Genomic DNA, 19,290 nt, shown 5'->3' with positions numbered 1-19,290 from the left:
TCTTACTTAATAAATCTAGTTTAAATAAAAGTTGGCCTTAACTCTTCAAAACCCCAATATACCCCTTAAACCTTTTCAGCCACTGCAAAAAAATTAAACACATAAGTAAGCGAGCAAAAAAATGAAACGAAATACAATAAAATTATAAAAAAGAGGCAGCAACGGCAAAATCGATGCAGCCGGCTAAGTTAAAAACGAAAACAACCGAATAAACAGAAATAAAGCGAGCCGCAGAAAAGGAGGCAAACCGAAACCGAGAAGCCGATGAGGGAGGCCAGCGGGGCGTATGAGTGATATCAGAGAGCGCTGAACAATGAACCGAGTCGAGGGCCAAAGGCAGCGGAATTAAGAAACCAACAAATTCATCCAGAAAAGTAGTCAATAAAGTGTCGACAATGCGCCCAACAACGAGTATCAACAAAAACAACAGGCGAAAAATAAGAGAAAAAATCAAGTGAAAAAATAAAGGGAAGACAACGAAAACCGTCAAAAAGCAGCGGGCATAAACAGCAGGGGCGTGGCCAAAAGGGGGTCCAGGAGGGGTTGGCCAACTGGCCACCAAGTCAACACACACACACACACACACACACACAGATGCAAACAAAAAACTCCGCTGAGGATGATAAAAGGCAAGGCAAGAAAATCAATTGAGCGATCAAGTGTCTTGAGGCGAAACAGAAGGTGGAATAAATAAAACAATAACGATGATAATGAAGTTAAAGTGAATTTTTGATGAATACACCGACGAGGCGTGTCCCCAGTAACAGACGAACAGAATACCAGAACGAAAACCCCAAGAGAACCCAGAACACCAGGGTGAACCAAAACCAGAACCAAAACCACGCTCAAGTACTCCGGACATCCGGCCGGTGGCAAAAATGAATTTCAATTGAGAACCATTCCGAAGACCGGTGATAACAAAACACTTCTATACGATTTAAGGCTAAAAGAGATTCCGATTTTTAGCATGTGTTAGCATTTCAATTAGCTGAAATACCTAGCAGGTGGGTTTAGGAGAAAAAAAATTGAAACGAGATCCACACAAGTAAACAATGTCGCCCATGTAAATTTCACAAAAAAGCTGAAACGGAACTCACGCAAATTAGCAAAGTGTCAAAAAGTTTTATTCCAAAGAAATGTGAGCTGTAGCAAAAGTTTTCCATGATTGTATTTTAGTTGCCAGTTGAAAGGAGAGAAGAAAACAGAATTTTATTCAGTTTTTCTACACAGGGAATACTCCAAAATTTATTTTGTTATGCTGTAACAATGTTATATTATTAATACAAAAGCAATTTGTTTTGTATTATCAATTAGGAATTCATTTAATAATGTCTTGCCTTATTGTTTTTTTATTAGGTTTATTATTTCTAGAATTTTTCTAGTACACCCTCAACATTTATTAAAGTTAAGATATGATATAATGTTTTTCTATTGAAACATAATCCTACAGAAAGATTTTCATGTTCATAGTGCAAGCTCACTTATTTTGTTAAAAACTTAAATTTTACTTGGCATGCGCGGTTCCAAAAGAAAATGGTAAGGAGTCTAGGACGAAGACGAGTTAAGTTGGCGACAACATTCATGGCGCGAGGTCACAGAATTTCCACAAGGTTTTCCATCCTGCCTTTCGCTTAGAAGCCGAGCAAGTGCAAAAACTAAAGGCACGATAAATATACTATAGACTGAATGGAAAATATATATGGATGTGTGTGTGCGATGTTTGCATTGGTGAGCCTGAGAAGTTTGATATTTCCTTTTATTGAAAATGCACTTTGGTGCCATGTAAACTTTGCAATCAAAGTCGACGCGATATGGGGAATTGGAGGGGATATATGTAGCCGGGTCTATAATGTGGGGTGACTGCCATGTCTAACGATATAATGGCAACGACGACGGTAACCAGACATTAGAAGAGACTCCAATGCACTGTTAAAAATATTTTATAAAAAATATCTTGCTTCTTAGCATATTTTTTTTGCATTCTTACCTTATGTATTATTCATATTCTTCTTACTTCCGAAAGATGCCAGAAAAGCATAGCATGTTTATTGTTTTTAATTACAATAAAATTATTCAATTGAAAAAGAACTACCTTTGAGGGGAAATTGAATTCTTTTCGTTCATTCTCTCCATTATAATTAGTTTAATAACTCTATTATTACAAGTAATTAAATTATCATAAAAAATAACAAAAATGGTTCAATCCCATTCCAAGAAATGGTAATATTTAGATAATATGTTACGGTGTACCTCTTTCTACCGCCAATCCTTATTCTGGTTGCTCCTACTGTTCTATTCGGTTTGACTTTCGGATTGCACACATCGCAGGAGGCATAAATAGAGCCCCCAATAAAAGCAACAACATACAGGAGCCACATCCACATCGCTGGGGCCTCCTATTTTTAGTTTTGCATTCCGCAAACGTTGCTTCACCCATTCGCTCTACCTGTCTCCCCGATGAGAACCCCCTCCCACCCGTTTCTCCTTCTCCGGCTTCCCGGATTCTCCGATTCTCAGCTCGATTCTCTGGCGGAATTTCCAGCAGTTTTGTAACTCGTTTTCGTTTTATGATTTCTGCCTTTGCTGCTGGCTGGTCCGATGTCGATGCTGATGTAAACTGTACTCCCCACCTGACCATCCCGAAAAATGAATACCCTCCGGTTGGTTGGCCTGGGCTCCCTGTTTTCTGGGGCTTTCCGCACTGGGCTTCTGGCCTGCCACATGCAGATTTTTCACTAACTGGCAGTCAGTGATGCTGGGAGTTTATTGTTAGGGAAATAAAGGGTTAAAATAGCTACATTTAATAGTAGAAAAATACTTAAGTACTTAATTTGTATGTTATTATATAACATTGCACCTTATAAACCATGTTAAATCCTAGGATATTCCTTGTAAGACCTTACGATTTCTTCTAACTATTTAATAGTAAACTTGTCTTATTAGAGTTATACACCTTTTTAATATTTATTATTATATCATATCTTTATATGATATATATTTTTTTCTGATAGTATCTCTTTCTTTATGTATACCCAAGGTCGCTACAACATGGTATCATCGTAATCCAACTTTCATTTCTAATCTCTCTACTTTTTCTGCCTACACTTGTCAACATAACCTCACGATCAATGAATTTGGGATTTGTATTCTGTGGCCAGGTCTCGATTAGGGTCGTTTTTCTGGCTCCCCGCAAGTGGATTTATAGGGGAATGGGCTATTTGTCAGATCCTGCAATATTTCCCCCACTTTCCCACTACAACCTACAATATTTCGCCCTCGAAAGTCAAACTCAATGAGCTGCCATTTTCCTTTTGTTTAGCGGGTGTTAGTCCCCATTGGACCCACGTCCCTCCCGGATTTTCTGGCCCCGGTGAGAAGATTGTGTTGTGGCCTTTTTGGTTGCGAAGGGTTCGGTTCGGTAACCCCCATTGTCCCCCCCCCCCCCCCCTCGAATATGACTTTGGGCTTCGGTTCGCACATGCAATGATTGCAAACAAAGCAGCAGCAGAAATGCACACAGCACACGGAACCAGACAGGACCCACCTCGTCCTTCCAACAAAGTCCTTGTACCACCCACAACGCCCAGCATATCCTGGCATATTGTTATTGCTGTTGCTGTTTGCATTTCCACCTGCAACGTCGCGTCGCATAAAATGCAATGAACCCTCTCAATCCACCAACATACGAGACTGGCTGGGATAGAAAAGTTCATGTGTACACATGCCATATGAGGTAGTATGCCTGGGTGTATATGTAATAGAGTCCTTGCCCAGGAGCGGGAAGGTCCTGATTGAAGTTGTGCATTTTTCCCCTCCATTTCCAGTCTATTTGCTTTTACTTTTTGCCATCGCCACATCCTACGCCTGCAATTCTATTAAACAAAAGCGGAGGAAAAACGGGCTTTTAAAGGGAGAGAATAAAAATTTTGAGTCTTAAAAGGTTATGATTTAATGAAAGCATTGTAATTAAATTGAAATTTGATATTAATATATTTATAGGTATTAAAGAAAAAGGATAATTGATCCTATTATGAAATTTAAAATTTAAATATGTTTTGGGAATAAGTAATAGTATAAGAATATATATTAAAGTATAGGAAGGGAAATAGCTTCGGGTAACAGTATTAAACAAAGTTAAATTAATAATAATAGCATTTTATTGCAATAAGCCCCGATATTTTTACAATTTGGCTTACAAACATATAATACGATCTTTGATCTAACGTGTGATTTATGATTCACTTAACTGATTGATCCAGCACCCAACGAAACTCTCACTTTGCCGTATAGCAACCCCCTACCATAATCTGTTTTTCTTTTTTTCCCCCATTTTGTGAAAATAGTTAAAAGCTTTGAAAGGTTTTATGGCTCAGCTGCGTTTGGCGGTGGTTTTGGTGGTCAACATAGGCGCACCTCCACATAAACATCATGCAACTCTTTTTATTTGTTTTACATTTTGTACAACAACAGCAACAAAAAAGCGAAACAATAATAATAATGAAATAATATGAAAATGTCTGTGTTTGCTGCCGCACTGTTTGTGAGCATTGGAAAGTTGCTTCCACAACGGCTGTCACTTGGTTTTGCCTCAAATATTTTTTTCCCTGCCCCTTAACCCCTTTCTCCTTACCATTTTTGTAGCCCCTTTGCCCCCTTTCTCCAGCCACTTTTCTCTCACCACTTTTTTTACACTGCGGCTGCGCGGGCGGCTTTGCTCTTTGAGTGATGCTTCGGTTTCATAACTAACCGTTTTCGTTGTCTTTTTCTGTTACCCATTTCCCCGTTCCGCGTATACCCCCCTTTTTAGGCCCCCTCGTAACCCCCGTCCATGGGCTTCTTCTTATTCAGTAAGTGTAGGTAATGTTTACCATTTCCGCTTGTCGCTTCGCCAACAACAGCGTGGGTACAATGAAATTTTCGTGAAGTTTCGTGAACCAAAAAAACAACTAACAAAAAATCCCAAAATCTTCGGTTAGGAGGGGCGAAAAGGGTACGCGTTATATGAGATGCATGTCAACGGTTTTTATGATCTTTTTTGGTAACATTGCGGCTGCCACCGAAATCCCATTTACCTAACGGTGAAGTCAAACCAAATGCAAAGCCAAAATGCGTGCCAAGGAAATAGAAAGTATCCGAAGTAAATTAAACTCCAGAGAAAGGTTGGGGGTATCACAATATTGCCAAAGCTTTTATTGGAATCTATCCTTGATGTTGCAATATCTCCGTTTAGATTTATCGATTCGGATTATTGCTCATAAATCGCCTGGAGATTTAGCTTCGTCGCAATAAATGCTTTAGTTTCAGTTGAACGATTTTCCAGCAGCCACTGGCCCCCAGAACAACAAAAACAACTTGTAAATGCTTTGCTAATTATTTCAAATTTTCATTTTGATTCAGATAGGGGCCTCAAGAGAGGCTGTTGCTGGTGTGGCGATGTTGTTGCTGCAATGCTCGGACAATGCCACCAGCAACCTGCAACATTGCAGTCAGTTCGTTAGCAGCAACACCAATAGATGTAACAAAATGGGGTTTGGATAACAAGACTCTTAAATAGTAGTTAATAATTTATTTCATTTTTTTAATTTAATTTCGTTTATTAAATAAATAACCTTGATTTTGTAGATACAGATTTTGCTTATATCACATGAATCAATAATTAAAAGGATTATTTATATATACCAAATTTAAGATATGATATCATCCATTTTAAAACGCTTTAATTAGGTTGAGATTTTTTTGTGTGTTTAGTGTTTTAAGCATGTTTTAAAGATTAATACCACTTTTTTAATCAAAGTCTTCTTAACTAATTTACTTAAGGCGTATGTTAAGTAATAAATTCTTTGATTTTATTTTCATAATAAAAAGCTAGTGCTTACTTAAAGTGTATCAAAACAACATCAACCGTTCGGTTGTCCTCATTATGTTTAAACATATTTCATATGCCAGAGGCACAAAACAATAATAAAAGTTTGCTACGTTTTTATTTGGTGGGCTTCTTGTTATGGTTGTTGCTGCTGCTTTTGCAGCTATTGTAGATGCTATTGTTGTAGCTGATGTTGTTGTCATAACTGTGCTTTTTTTGTTGTTGCTGTCCGGTGAAAGTAATCAACAGCAGCAGCATATACATGAAAGACAGTAGCAACAGCAACAGCAAAAGCACAGCAGCAACATTAAGGCGAGGTAAACAAACCAAGAAGCAGAATGAGCTACACTGGCCAAAAAGTTGAAGACTATCATATGACCAACTCGAAAGCCCACAGACAACAAGATGGAATTATGAAGATTTCTAATTGAAATCCGAGTGAAAATAAAGACTCGCTGAGGGCGCCGAAGAAAAGGGGCAAAATGAAATTTCATTAAAATCGTTTGCACAAATAAAATAAATGCTACAGCGAGCAAAATAAAAAAAAATAAACATAAATAAATAAAGGGAAAAAGCAGAGTAGAAAATGAAAAAGCAAAGGCACGGGCAAAAAGAAACTGAAACGAGGTCAAGCGAGGTCAACTCATTTCATGTACCCAACCCGAACTACTTCATACTCTACTAAATATTTGTATGACGACGACGACGAGGCGGAGATTCATTTGAGTGCCAGTGTATGGGTGAGTGTATCTGTGTGAGGGCCTTGGGCTGGTGTTGGTGAATGGCCATTGGAAGTGCAGTTCAGCTTTGGAACGCCAAGTTTGCCATGCACACTTTGGGTTAAGAGGGGGCCGCCAGGGGGTTAAAGGGGGCGGCGGCGGGCAGGGGGTGTGGCCCGGGCATAAGCTAAATCAAACAAAAGCCAAAAGCAGTGTAAAAATGTGGAGCGACGATGGGAGCACTTCAATTGAGTTTTACATAGATTTGTCGCTGTTGCGTTGCTTTTGGAGCAATGATACTCTTAAAAATATAATCTAAACAACTATTAGATAACTTAAAAAATTAAAAAAAAATTGTATTTGATATATTCAGATTAAGATATCTGTCTAAATTATAAAATAAATTTCATGGTCTCTATATTTCTACTGTATTTTGGTATATTAAAGTTTAATACTTTGTATCTGTATTCCATTAATCCATTTATTTATCTATCTTTTAGATTATTATATATTAATTTAGAATAATAATTTGAAAAAAATGTATACATCTGTATTTGTGTTTGCTATGTATCTTTTTAAAAATATCATGCAACTTATAGATACTTATTATTTTTTTTATCCTAAAATGATTGTTATACCCTAAAAAAAAACAAGGAAGAACGCTATAGTCGAGTACCTCGACTATCAGATACCCGTTACTCAGCTAAATGGAGATATGCAAGCAGCAAAGCGAGATTAAAATGCGCCACCTACCGGCGGTATACAGATTTAAGCGTTATGGGCGTTAGAGTGGGCGTGGCAAATTTTTTTTGGATCAATCGATAGGTATCGACGAGACCAATACATTTCAGTTACAATTTTTTATCTAGCATGAAAATTGTGGGCGTCACAGGTTTTTGCGGTTTGTGGGCGTTAAAGTGGGCGTGGCAAACTTTTTTTTGAGTCAATCGATAGGTAATGACGAGACGAATACATTTCAGTTAAAATTTTTTATCTAGCATAAAAATTGTGGGCGTCACAGGTTTTCGCGGTTTGTGGGCGTTAAAGTGGGCGTGGCAAACTTTTTTTTAGGTCAATCGATAGGTATTGATGAGAACATTACATTTCAGTTAAAATTTTTATTCTAGCATCAAAACTGTAGGAGCCACAGTTTTGGGCGGTTTGTGGGCGTTAGAGTGGGCGTGGCAGTCTACTGAAACAAACTTGCGCTGCGTAAGAAGCTCAGGAATCTGCACGCCAAATCTCAATAGCCTAGCTCTCATAGTTTCCGAGATCTCAGCGTTCATCCGGACAGACGGACAGACGGACAGACGGACATGGCTAGATCGACTCGGCTAGTGATCCTGATCAAGAATATATATACTTTATGGGGTCGGAAACGCTTCCTTCTGCCTGTTACATACTTTCCGACGAATCTAGTATACCCTTTTACTCTACGAGTAACGGGTATAAATACAAAGAAAACACATTATTAGTAATTGTTATAAACATATAAGATTCCATTTAAGTTTTATTCCCTAAGCTGAAAAAATGAAAAATCGAGTGTATAATCGCTTCGGTTTTCCCCGATTTTCCACTGGACATTTGCTGTTGGTGTTGCTTTACTTTTGTTGTTGATTTGATTTCCAACTATTTCTTTTTTTGAGGGCACAGCGATGGAGACAAAATGGACAGCAACAAGAGCAACCAACAGAAAAGCAACAGAAACTCGTTCGCCTGTGTTGCTGTTGCTGATGTTGATGTTGCTGCGGTGTCAGGGCAGCAGCAACATCAGAGGCAAGCAGCAACATCAGAGCAGCAGCAGCAGCAGCAGTCATGACTTGGCAAATGCGCTCGCCAACATTATCGTCTTGACCATCTAGTGAACTTCATTTGCAAGCGTTGAGGGGGGCGGACGGGGGCTTAAAGGGGGCGGAAAAGCGGGGCAAAAGTGGGCGGTAAAAGGGGGTAATATCTGGTGGCTTCGGAGGGGGTAAAAGTGGGCGGTGAAAAGTGAGAAGGGGGGGGTCTTAGGTGGGCAAATATATTCACAGCACAGCAAGTGTTGCCAACTTTATGGCATTTACAAACACAATTACATTAGCTTCTTTGCGGGCTTCTCTTTGCCGTTTGGCTTTAGCTTTGCCGTTAGCTTTTCGGAGAAGAAGCAGCTGCAAGTTGTTTGGCGATGATGAGTTAACTGTTGACCAAGTGCGCAACTAATTTGCATTTGTTGGCCTGGAGATCTTGCCAAACGCAAATCCGCGATGTGCGGAGGCTTGAGCTGCGTAAATATATCAATCGAATTGGTTTTTTCGATTTAATTAGAAAGACACACTTAGGAGAAATTAATAGCTGGTGGTGATTTACATCAGACTGAGTTGAAGGAGTGGTAGTTGGGATCAAGAAAGGCCAATGTTGTTAGGAAAAGCTACTGAAAATCTAAGATGCTCATGTACTATAATTTATTGCTCTTTTACAATTTATTACTTTATATCACTTTTATCTATTTATGGTTCAATGGTAAATCGTTAATGTAAAAGTATAAGTAGGTATGTAGGCACTTTAGTTTTATTAACTAAGTAAAGATATTTGTATGCAGTTAATTGATCTGTTATTGGTATAGATACATAGAACTAAGAATTAAATGAGTCAAAATCTATTATACACTTTTGCTACATTTCGAGATAAATTATATTTCCTAAAGGCGAGTTTATTGAAATCCAATGTACTTATCTTTTCATAGCTAAATCATGTTAATTAAAATATTTTTAAAGTGTATATATATTACTAAAACCACTTTAGGTTTCTATAATATTGTTTATTTTTGATACCTTTGAAAGATGTTTTCATAAACCCTATAGCAATGTGTTCCAAAATCTGACCCCACGTACTCCAAGCCATGCTTAGCCCATTACAGAACAATGCTTTCTTTGTGAACCTTATACCATCATCATCTCCCTGAATTAAAATTGGGCAAGTTTTATGGTTTCAACTGTCTTGTTACTCACCTTTCCCCCACCCAAACGACAGCTGATTCTTCGAGGACCTGCGAGCTCCATTCGGCATCTGAACAATTATTGACACGTGCTCGAGCCTCCACGGCAGACAAAACGAATGTCAAGAGGGGCGACAGGATAGCTGGGGAATCCAGGAGATCAGAGCGAAGAAAGGAGACCGAGGGGGACTCCCCTTTCTGCCCAGAGATGCATTTCCGGGCACTTCAGCTGTTGATTCGGGCCTCCGTCGTCCGCCTGCTGTTTTGTTTTGTCGATATTATCTGCAATTAAATACTCAATGCACAATGCATAGGACAAAACAAGTAAAAATTTCAATAACTAAAAACGCACATGTCCTCATCGGGACGACGAAAAAGAAAAAAGGTAAGAAGGTTGATGATGAGCCGGGCAGATGTTTAATGAAATTTTGTGGAGCGCGTCCTGCTGCGTCGTCTCCTGCCTACACACACTCCATTCTTGATCCTCGATTCTCCAGGGGTTCGGGATCCTACCTATAAATATATGTGTCCCGACAATATCCCCTAAATGCCGCCTGTCAATCGCGAGGGGAAAAGAAGAGCTGGAAAGAGCGAGAAGCTTCCTGCGCAGTTTGCGGCTCATCAGCGTCACCAGTTTAAGGAGATCTAGAGGTTCTGTTATCATACAACCCCTATAAAAGGACACAAAAGGTCGCGCATGCGCACCTCTCTTTTGGTCTCCCTCGCTCTCGCACTTTATCTCTCTCCCACTCGCTGCACTAATTGGTTGCTCTGACACGCGTTATAGGTTTTTGAGTAGGCAACTACAATACGAAAGGTGTATATGCAATGTTACACAGGAAAAAGAGAGCTACAATATACATTTCTTAAATTTTTAAAAAAGAAATGAACATAAAACAACGTAAAATAGAAACCTATTCAACATGATTTTGAAAAAATGATACTAAGCACATTTTTTTTAAATATAAAAAGAAATATTTTAAGATTGATTTTTTTTAAATATTAAAATTAAATTTATTTCGAATTTGAACATGTTAAGGTTAGTTAATATTATTTATCCTTATTAATGTCATTTATAGCTTCTTGAATAAAAGACCCCTACTTATTCTCTCTGTAGTCATCGAACTCCCATCTAGTTTTCTCTCCTTCTGCAGACCCACGCAATAAAGAAACCTTCTCAGTCCCATTTTCTGGCCTTTAACACATTTTTCCATTCTTGGTTTGTTGATTTCCCCTCGCAGAACCCAATGAAAAGGTGCCACAATAGAGGCACAACGAGAAGAAAGCATTAGAATGGCATTTCTTTCATGAATGGATCGCATTTTCTTTTCTTTCCGTCATCCGTTCTGTTCTTCTTTTCCTAGAATGTTGGAAAACTTTGGTCGATCGACGATTGTCGTGTGTAAACAGCGTGCAAAGCGGTCATAAAAATGTGGCCAGCGGCACTCGAGGTCACATGATTAGTGTCACATTAGTTCAAGGAGTCGTGAGGGGGAATCGAGTGAGGGGGGAATAGAGGTAATGGTCAGTGGAAGGGGTGAATTAAGCAGTCGGCTTTATATCAAAAGCCAGCAGAGAGAGACCCGTGGAGAGGTTTTTACATACTTGAGTTGTGAAATATATTCCTGCTTTTATTGCTAAAATATGTCTGCAGAAAATTATGAATGCAATAAGGCGAAATGGATTTACCCTTATTTTGTGTAATGTATTGGAAAACATAATGAATGATTGTAATATGAACTGCAAATATATGTTAATATGATATTTCCTACCCGCTAAATATTTATAAATATTATTATAAGGGCTTAATATCAATATTTATTTGTTTTCTTGATATGTATAACTACATTTTTCTTTTAAAACGAATCTTGGCCTATAAATCATTATAGAATTGGTTATTGTTGTATCGTATTTTTAACATATAATATATATATTAACAAAGATATGCTGTCTGGATAGTTTCACACATTAGGGTAAGATTAACACCTAAGATTATTTAAGTTATGTTTAGTCATTCCAATCGGTTAATGGATGTTGTTTATCGATTCCTTTTAAAATTGACCAACTTGATCAGTGAACCAATAAGCTCTACTCTCCCCTCCTTTATGGTCATAAATGTATGTCAATTATTGTTAAAATACCTCATAAAAGCTGCTCAATATTTTGCCTGGTTAAGTCCAAAACCCTTGATGCGGTTTCAGTTGTTATTGTCGTTGTTTTTTATTATTTCATTTTTGCCTGGTCCCAGGAAGGAAGCAGCCATGACAGATGTTAAACCGCATCGGACAGGAACCAGGATCCTGGGCAAGAGTAGGACCTCATTGGCAGCTTGTCGAGTGCAGTACTTCGCTCTCGAGTTGAACCCTTCCGGAGCGGAAGCACAGAATTCAAACCCCCTCCCCTCCCCGGAAAAAGAAAAGGGGTGACACAGCCCATATAATACGACCTCGATTCGAAAGTGATCGCTTGCTTTCCCAGCGAGCTAATCAATCGAACGAATGTCTTCCGAATCAAACCACAAATGAATTGAGAACAACGGCGCTGAAGAAGCGGAAAAAAGAAAGGCCACCGAAAAACAAGTTAGAAATCTTTTTTGTTTTCCATTTATTTCTCCTCTTCTTTTTTTTTTTGGTTTTTGTTTTTCAGTTGCAGCGTCGTCGACGACGCATCATTAAAATATTTTCCACTCTTTGGTTGGCTGTTTGGTGTTAAATCAAAAACCACTTGAACGAAATAAAATCTTTCTCACAGTCCGCGGTCGCACAATGGCCAAATGGTATGGGTATGGGTATGGTATAGTATGGTATAGTATGGTATGGTATGGTATGGTATGGGGGGGGCAAACAAATTATGAGAACGTTCGGGATCAAGACGAGAAGAATGTTTTCTTTTTCTCGTCTCTTCGGTGGGTTCAGTTGAGTTCTTTTGGTCTCTTTTGTTGGCCGACGATGTCGTTGTTGTTAAATTGATGACAACAACATCAGAAATGCTGAAGCGTGCGCTTCGAAAATGTATCTGCATAGTCGCCGGAGATACAAAAGCGAACCCCGAGATACATTTCGGTGTGCTAACCGTTTTGCGTATCCGTGACGATTTCTCGTTTACCTGTGCGACACAGACCCAAAAAAGCAGACAATAAATCAATAATCAAGCCGCCAAGAGAGAGAGAGAGCAGTCGGATGGATAGATGGCTATATGGATGGATGGACGGATTGGTTTGGAATCGGCTTGGATCGAAAGGCGAGTCTGGGGCCTTATCATCATTATTCAAAGCGAGCCACCAACGCCGCCGCCGACACATAGAAATGGGAATAGAAAAATAATAATAATAACGAGAACAACAAACAGAGACCGAGGGAAAACAAAACAGAACCAAACCGAACAAAACGAGTTCCTAGAGTTTCTAAAAAGCCATAAAACGACTACGAGTTTTGATTTGATTTTCGAGATCCAATCGACTGGCATAGAACACATGTACGGGTATGTAAAAAATACATTTCAATTCACACTCAGTCCAGCGGACCGGGTTCCATTAAAAAAAACCCCCCAGACGAACCATCCAAAAATGCGTGGATGCTGTGGGAGAGAGTCTCGGACATATGTATATTCTGGACACAGAACTCGACAGAGGCAGCAACTCGTCATCGGTAATATCAGGTTCGGGGTTTTGGGACCACAGAGAGAGAAAATTACAGATTAAAATCTTTACCAGTTTTGTCCTTATATTGGATCAAAGTACCAAATAACTATGAGTCAACTAAAAATATTTTAAATGGAATGTGATTGTTAAATGTCTTAAATTTGTTACAGAATTACGTATTGTAAGTCATAAAATTAGTTTAGAATATTCTAGCATTGAAGAACTAATCCGAAATATTTAAAATAAATTTTAAATTGGGTTGTACTCGAATTTTCTCCCAGTGCCTGAAGAAAAAGCATTGCGACAGTGTCCAGTGGCAGCCCACGCCCGCGTTATGATTTTGTGGCCATTTTATAACTAACAACATTCCAGCGGCGCCGACAACTGAGCCCAAGTCCCCAGTTCAAGTCCCCATCCAGGGTTCCCATCCCAGTTTTAAGACCCCCCTTCCACTGGGCCACACACATCGATGGTTTAGCCGATGACGATGATGATGACCGCTCTTTGCCGCAGGGAGGAGTTGGGGGCGAAGTGCATTGGAAACGCCGTCTGGTGACAGGAGCGGCAACGGGAGCAGAATCGAACATTCGAGGTGGAGGATGTTAAGGACCGGATGACCGATCGAAACCTGTTGGGGTGATGCTGTGCCAAAGGACGGAAACCCATTCCTTTTCCAACTAACCCGTCAGTTCTTTTTTACCCTTGCAGACAGTTCCATATCTTTTGCCAGTCAGAAGAATACATATCTATATGGTCTGATATCTTAAACTTTTTAAAAAGCAGAAATTATTACTAACTAATTTGAAGTATTCTTATATTACTTAAGACAGTTTTAGAAGTTTTACTCAATTTATAAATTGTCTTTTACTAGTTTACCATATATACCAAATATTTATATATACCACATAATAATAACTAAATAAAATTCTTGAAAAGGGTATTTAAGGTATGTCATCTTAAGACATCCTTTCTTTTAATATAAAAGCCATAAAACGATAATAAATATTTTAAACAATAATAAAACCTCTTATAATTAGGTAAATTATTGCGAAGAACTTATTTATATGGCCTTGTGAAATGACTGTGATAAAGACGGCCTAATTAGTTGGGGCGGTGCAAAACCGAAAGATAAACCCTTGGGATCGGATCGTTTTGCCTTATACATAATTTAGGAGCTTATCAAAATTGGATTTTTATCGCCGTTCCAAGAGCAGCGAGATAAAGTTTCGTGTTCGCGCTACAAGTATTTGCAAATTGGTCTTTGCCTCGATAGTTGGGGCGTTGTATCTGCGCATCTGACTAAAACGTATCTGAGGAACATTTCCTTGAACTGCCGCTAGAAGATACGTATCTATCTACAGATAGTCTGCGCCCCACATTCCACACGTGGCCCATCCGCTTATCACCCGTGCACTAGATACAATTTGTATCTGTATCTGCGGTCGACTTTGCTTTTGCTTTATGGCCTGTTTCCAATTGTCTGCAGGTCCACACAACGGCTCACATGTTTTGTATAATTATCGTGGTTAATGTCTCCGCTCTGGCTGGCTGATAAAACCTTTTATCAGTTTCGGTTTTCATGTTTTTTTTTCTATTCCTCGTACTTTTTTGCTTTGTTTCGTGCGAGTTGTGCTGTTTGCCTTTTAATTAAGTTGAACAAAAAAATATTGTCAACGCATTCTTTAACTTAGCAACAATTTCAGGCGGGTTGACCTTGAGCCGGGTAACGGCAAGTAACAACAAAACGCGATCAGTCCAAGAGATACTGTGTATCTGCAAATCAACTTTCAACGCAGGCTCTGACTGAAAATGAAAGTCGGAATATTTTGCAAACAAAAATTTTTGTTATAATGGCCTCAAACTGCAGCGCGGCTCAAACAAAGTTATTACGGGCCTAAGCTTTGTTTGCCTTTCTGGCTCATGGCGAAAAACCCACATGACCAGATCGGCCCCAGATTTGCCCCAGCATCAGTTTTTTTTGTTTAGCCTCAGCATTAGCCCCCAACCACATGGCCAAATTGCAGACTTGCCGGCCAGGAGTTGCCCAATCTCGGCTAAGATGCTGCATAATTAGCTATAATTTGTGTGCCAGTGAAGTGAAAGTCCAGGCTGAACTCCAGATGGGACCATCTATCGGGTGGCTTCATCTGCAAGCCTCATCTGCAAACGGACGAGTTGCCATAGTTGGATGTCAAAGGAGCAACTGCAAATTGCCGGACATGCAGATGAGACATTTTCGGGGGTCATAACTGGATGGGCTAATATTTCCTTATTTGCATTTTAAAGTTGCCGAAGCCAAATTGGGGGGATATATTTATAAGAGACGTATCCATATGCTAATTTTGGGCATCAAAACTGTTTTGTGGTACTAACAAATTGTTCAACATTGAATTTAATAAGTAAAATATTTTGGAAATATTTTTTGTAGGCACATATACATTTTAAATCAATGCCTTATAATTAATATCCAATTTGAAATATTAATTTTGTCATGCTACATTTTTAAATTAAATTATATTATATTTAATTTTTTTATACGTAATCTAATAACAAAAAATTCTGATTAATAATATTTTTTTCCGATTTTTTTAAAAATTTTCTTAAGGTGGAAAATGTATTTTCTTAGATTGTATAAAAAGTGTTTTTATATGACCCGTAGATCAAGTGATAAACGATGTCAAGCTCAGATTTTATTGGAATCTTCCAGACCTTTCCCCCAAACATCGAGTCATTGGCTCGGGTCCATCATCAAACGCCGCATCATTATGATCATTGTCATCGTGGTGATCATTAGAGTGGCCCAGAAGAATGCATTTGCATTTGGCCGGCATCAACAGCTCCATTTCCATTTCCATTTCCACAGTCACAGGCACAACCATTTTCAGCTCGTGATCGCGGTGCGTCTTTCAGCCTTTGTGTGTCAGTTGCATTTACAGCTACGACAGAAAAGCATTTCGAAGCTTTTCATCTCTATTTTATGATCCAGCTAACGGTTTCGGTGCATTTCCCGATGATGAAAACTCTTTCTTCGTCATACAAAGTCGTCTGTTTCTGTTTCTGTCTTGTTTTTTTTTCCATTTTAAGAGGGGTCTAGCAGGGAAGTGGCTCAGTTTTAAGTACAACAATAAATCGAGACTTAAAGAGCAGAGGGTCGGGATGGTGGGTTCGGGGACTGGAGGAAAACCACCACCCACGTAATGGCCAGAGACAACTTCATAATTCACTCAAAGAAGTATTTTTCTTTTGCCATGCCTAGTACCCCGGCTTCAATCTCAATCTCAGCCTACGGATGAATCGCAAAGTACATAAGTAGGTGGCGGGCTATCCATGAGATACTTGGTGCGTATAGGAATTGTGCTCAATTTCCACAGACACACACTGCGACAATCGGGGGGCCTTATCAACACAGAAGCATCATCTTGCACAGCATGCTTTTATCTCTCTCTCAGTTTGAGTCGTTTGAGAACAGGCGTTCAGAAATGGCCAGCAGCTCGCTCCACTCACAGAAATCGGGGGGTACGAATTTGATTGGAGGCGTTTCGTCTATATATATTTTTACTTGGAAACGCAGCTCTCGGGTTCTCTCGTTGCTCCGTTCTCAGTTCTGGGTTCTCCGATTTGGGTTCTCGGTACTCGGTTCTCGCACGGGGCGAGATGTGCGAAAACTGGAAATTGAGGAACACAAAAGCCACAGGGAAACCCAAACTCACACACACACACACACTTTAGTTAAAGGAAGTCCAGGCTGAGATTCAGGGGACTCCGGAACGAGAAGGGGCAGTTAGCTCAGAGACAAGCGCAAATGAATCGAAATGAGGCGAGATGCAGTCACAGAAACAGCAGCTGAAGCAGAAGCTCTTACAGGGAAAACATCTTGGGTAGAACCAGGAAATTAGGTGGTATTCTAAGGGGATTATATAATAATATACTATATATAACTATAAGTAAGCATTGTCAAAAACCTCTAGTTAATTGTCTTAAAAAAATATTGTTTTGTCATTCCTTGTTTTTTTTTAATTAAAAGTATATCCCAAAGGTTTGAGCTAAGCAATTTATTGATAAAGTTTAAAATATATATTACACATTCTTTTAAAAATGTATTAACGTTTATAATAAGCTTAATTTAGAAACATAGATGTATTTAAATTTGGTTTATACAGAGCTAATGCTAGTTAAAAGTCTCGGAATTTTAGTAAGTTCCGAAAGTTTCCTTATATCTTTTAGGTATTTGTAAGATGGTAATTGAAGTTACTAAATTTAAAATCCTTCCGTTAATGCTAGAAAAATTTAAGATATTTAAAGGATGTCTTATATTTCGTAAGTGATTAGTTTATATAAAACTGATAAGTCTAAGTAAGTTTACCCTTATCAAACACCAATCTTATACATCGTTTTTTCATAACTTTTTCTTATAGATGATGCACTCTACCTAGTATCCACTGTATATAAATCCACTGACAGAACATAGGGCCCCCGTCCCCATATCTGTTTCTCTGTTGCTGTTTCGGTGCTCGGTTTTTAGTCTCGGCCACTTGGCAGCTGTGTGTGCGAACTGAGTTTCGCTGGGTTGAGTGTGAGCAGCTTAAAAAGCAACGGCCCCTTTCCCCAATTTTCTCCCCTCTGCAGTTCTGAAGAGAAGCTTCTAATGCATCGGGGCTGGCGTAATAAGCGCAGTTTTTGTTTGAAAAAAGAAAATCACGACACACACAGAGAGAGAGAGAGGGGGGCAAACCGGGAAAATGTGGGGTCTTGAAGATTGCACTCTGGGAATATAAGTATATATACAAAGGCGACTATGTGACTGCGTCCGTATATCTGATGGGGAATCATTCAAATTTGTTGAGTTTTCTTCGGGAGTAAAGTTCTCTCTGCTCAGCTCAGTGACAATGAAGCCATCCTGAAACCAACTTCAAGAATAAAGTTTCCTGGGGGGGATTTCGGGAGCGGGGGCCTGCTACTGTATCGTGAAAACCCAAAGTATGCACTTAACACAGTTTCATCAACTTCTGCATCTTGGCATCTCTGGCGCTCTTTCTCCGGCCGAGAATATCGCTCATTTTCAATAAAAATAGCTTAAAATTGTAACAGGCGAACAGCGGAGGAAAAAGTGCAGAATCTGTGGAGAAGAGGGAGCAACGGGGAGACAAGTGGCAAATGATGATGCTTGGAAATTGCTGCGCTCTCTTCCCGGTTTCGGATTTAGTTTTAGTTGGAGGGGAAGTGCAACGACGACTTGAAAGTTCTTTGTGTGCCAAACTTTATTCTGAGAAGAGAGGCAATGCACTGGAAAAAATGTAGTAATATTTACTAGCCAAAAAAAGAAATAAAATTGATTTTCAATTAAGTATGACTTCAAATATGTAGATCTCATAAATGATTTTTTTAATGTTTCGATTCACAAACTAAAAATAAAAGTATAATAGAATTTTTTTCCATTAAAATAATATCTATTTTTCAATTATTCCAATGGTTTCAAAATTGCATTACATATTAATTTAAAAAAAAAAAGGTTTTTAAAAGGTCGTTAGTTTTCTGCTTACTTTTACGACCAGATTAGATTTACAATTATATACTAGTTTTAAGTTTTAAAAATTAAAACATTTATATGATTATCGTTAACTATTTTTCATACCACTTTTAGTTTATGAAGTCTTGATAAAGCCCTTTCATTATGTTAAAGCAATATTTGTTATAAAATATGAAAGTATTTAATTTAAATGTTTTTAGTGAATGCAATTGTTATTTCTATATCTTTTTTCTCAGTGCACCCCATCCCTTAATCCCCAAGTGAATGCAGAGAACTGTGCGACTGGCACTTGCTGCTGCTTTCCTGCTTCCGCGAGCGCCGCAGATGCAGATGCAGCAACATCAGCAGTGGCAAAGTAGCAACATCGCAGCAGCAACATAGCAGCAGCAACACCGCAGCAGCAGCAGCAGCAGCAAAGGCATCAGCAGCAATTCGCATCTTCTGTTGGCACGTTTTTACTTCCGGTTCGTGACAGTCGAGGGGTGGGCAGGGGTGGAGCTTTTGAGGGGGAGGATGCGAATTCCGATCCCAGTCGAGTGGTTTGTTTGGCTGCTGCATTTTTTG

General features: G+C 39.0%; 1 protein-coding gene across 1 annotated transcript; it reads left to right on the top strand.

Annotated features, from left to right (window-relative positions):
- Positions 1-11,811: 11,811 nt before the first annotated feature.
- LOC108012809 (uncharacterized) lies at positions 11,812-13,939 on the top strand. Its single transcript, XM_070996383.1, is given in 3 exon segments — positions 11,812-13,148; positions 13,150-13,216; positions 13,481-13,939. Coding segments are annotated over 3 exon segments (549 nt in total). The 5' UTR covers positions 11,812-12,746; the 3' UTR covers positions 13,561-13,939.
- Positions 13,940-19,290: the final 5,351 nt, after the last annotated feature.

The sequence above is a fragment of the Drosophila suzukii genome, chromosome 3, assembly GCF_043229965.1.
Source record: "Drosophila suzukii chromosome 3, CBGP_Dsuzu_IsoJpt1.0, whole genome shotgun sequence".
NCBI lineage: Eukaryota > Metazoa > Arthropoda > Insecta > Diptera > Drosophilidae > Drosophila > Drosophila suzukii.
This window is presented reverse-complemented; position numbering and strand designations above follow the sequence as displayed.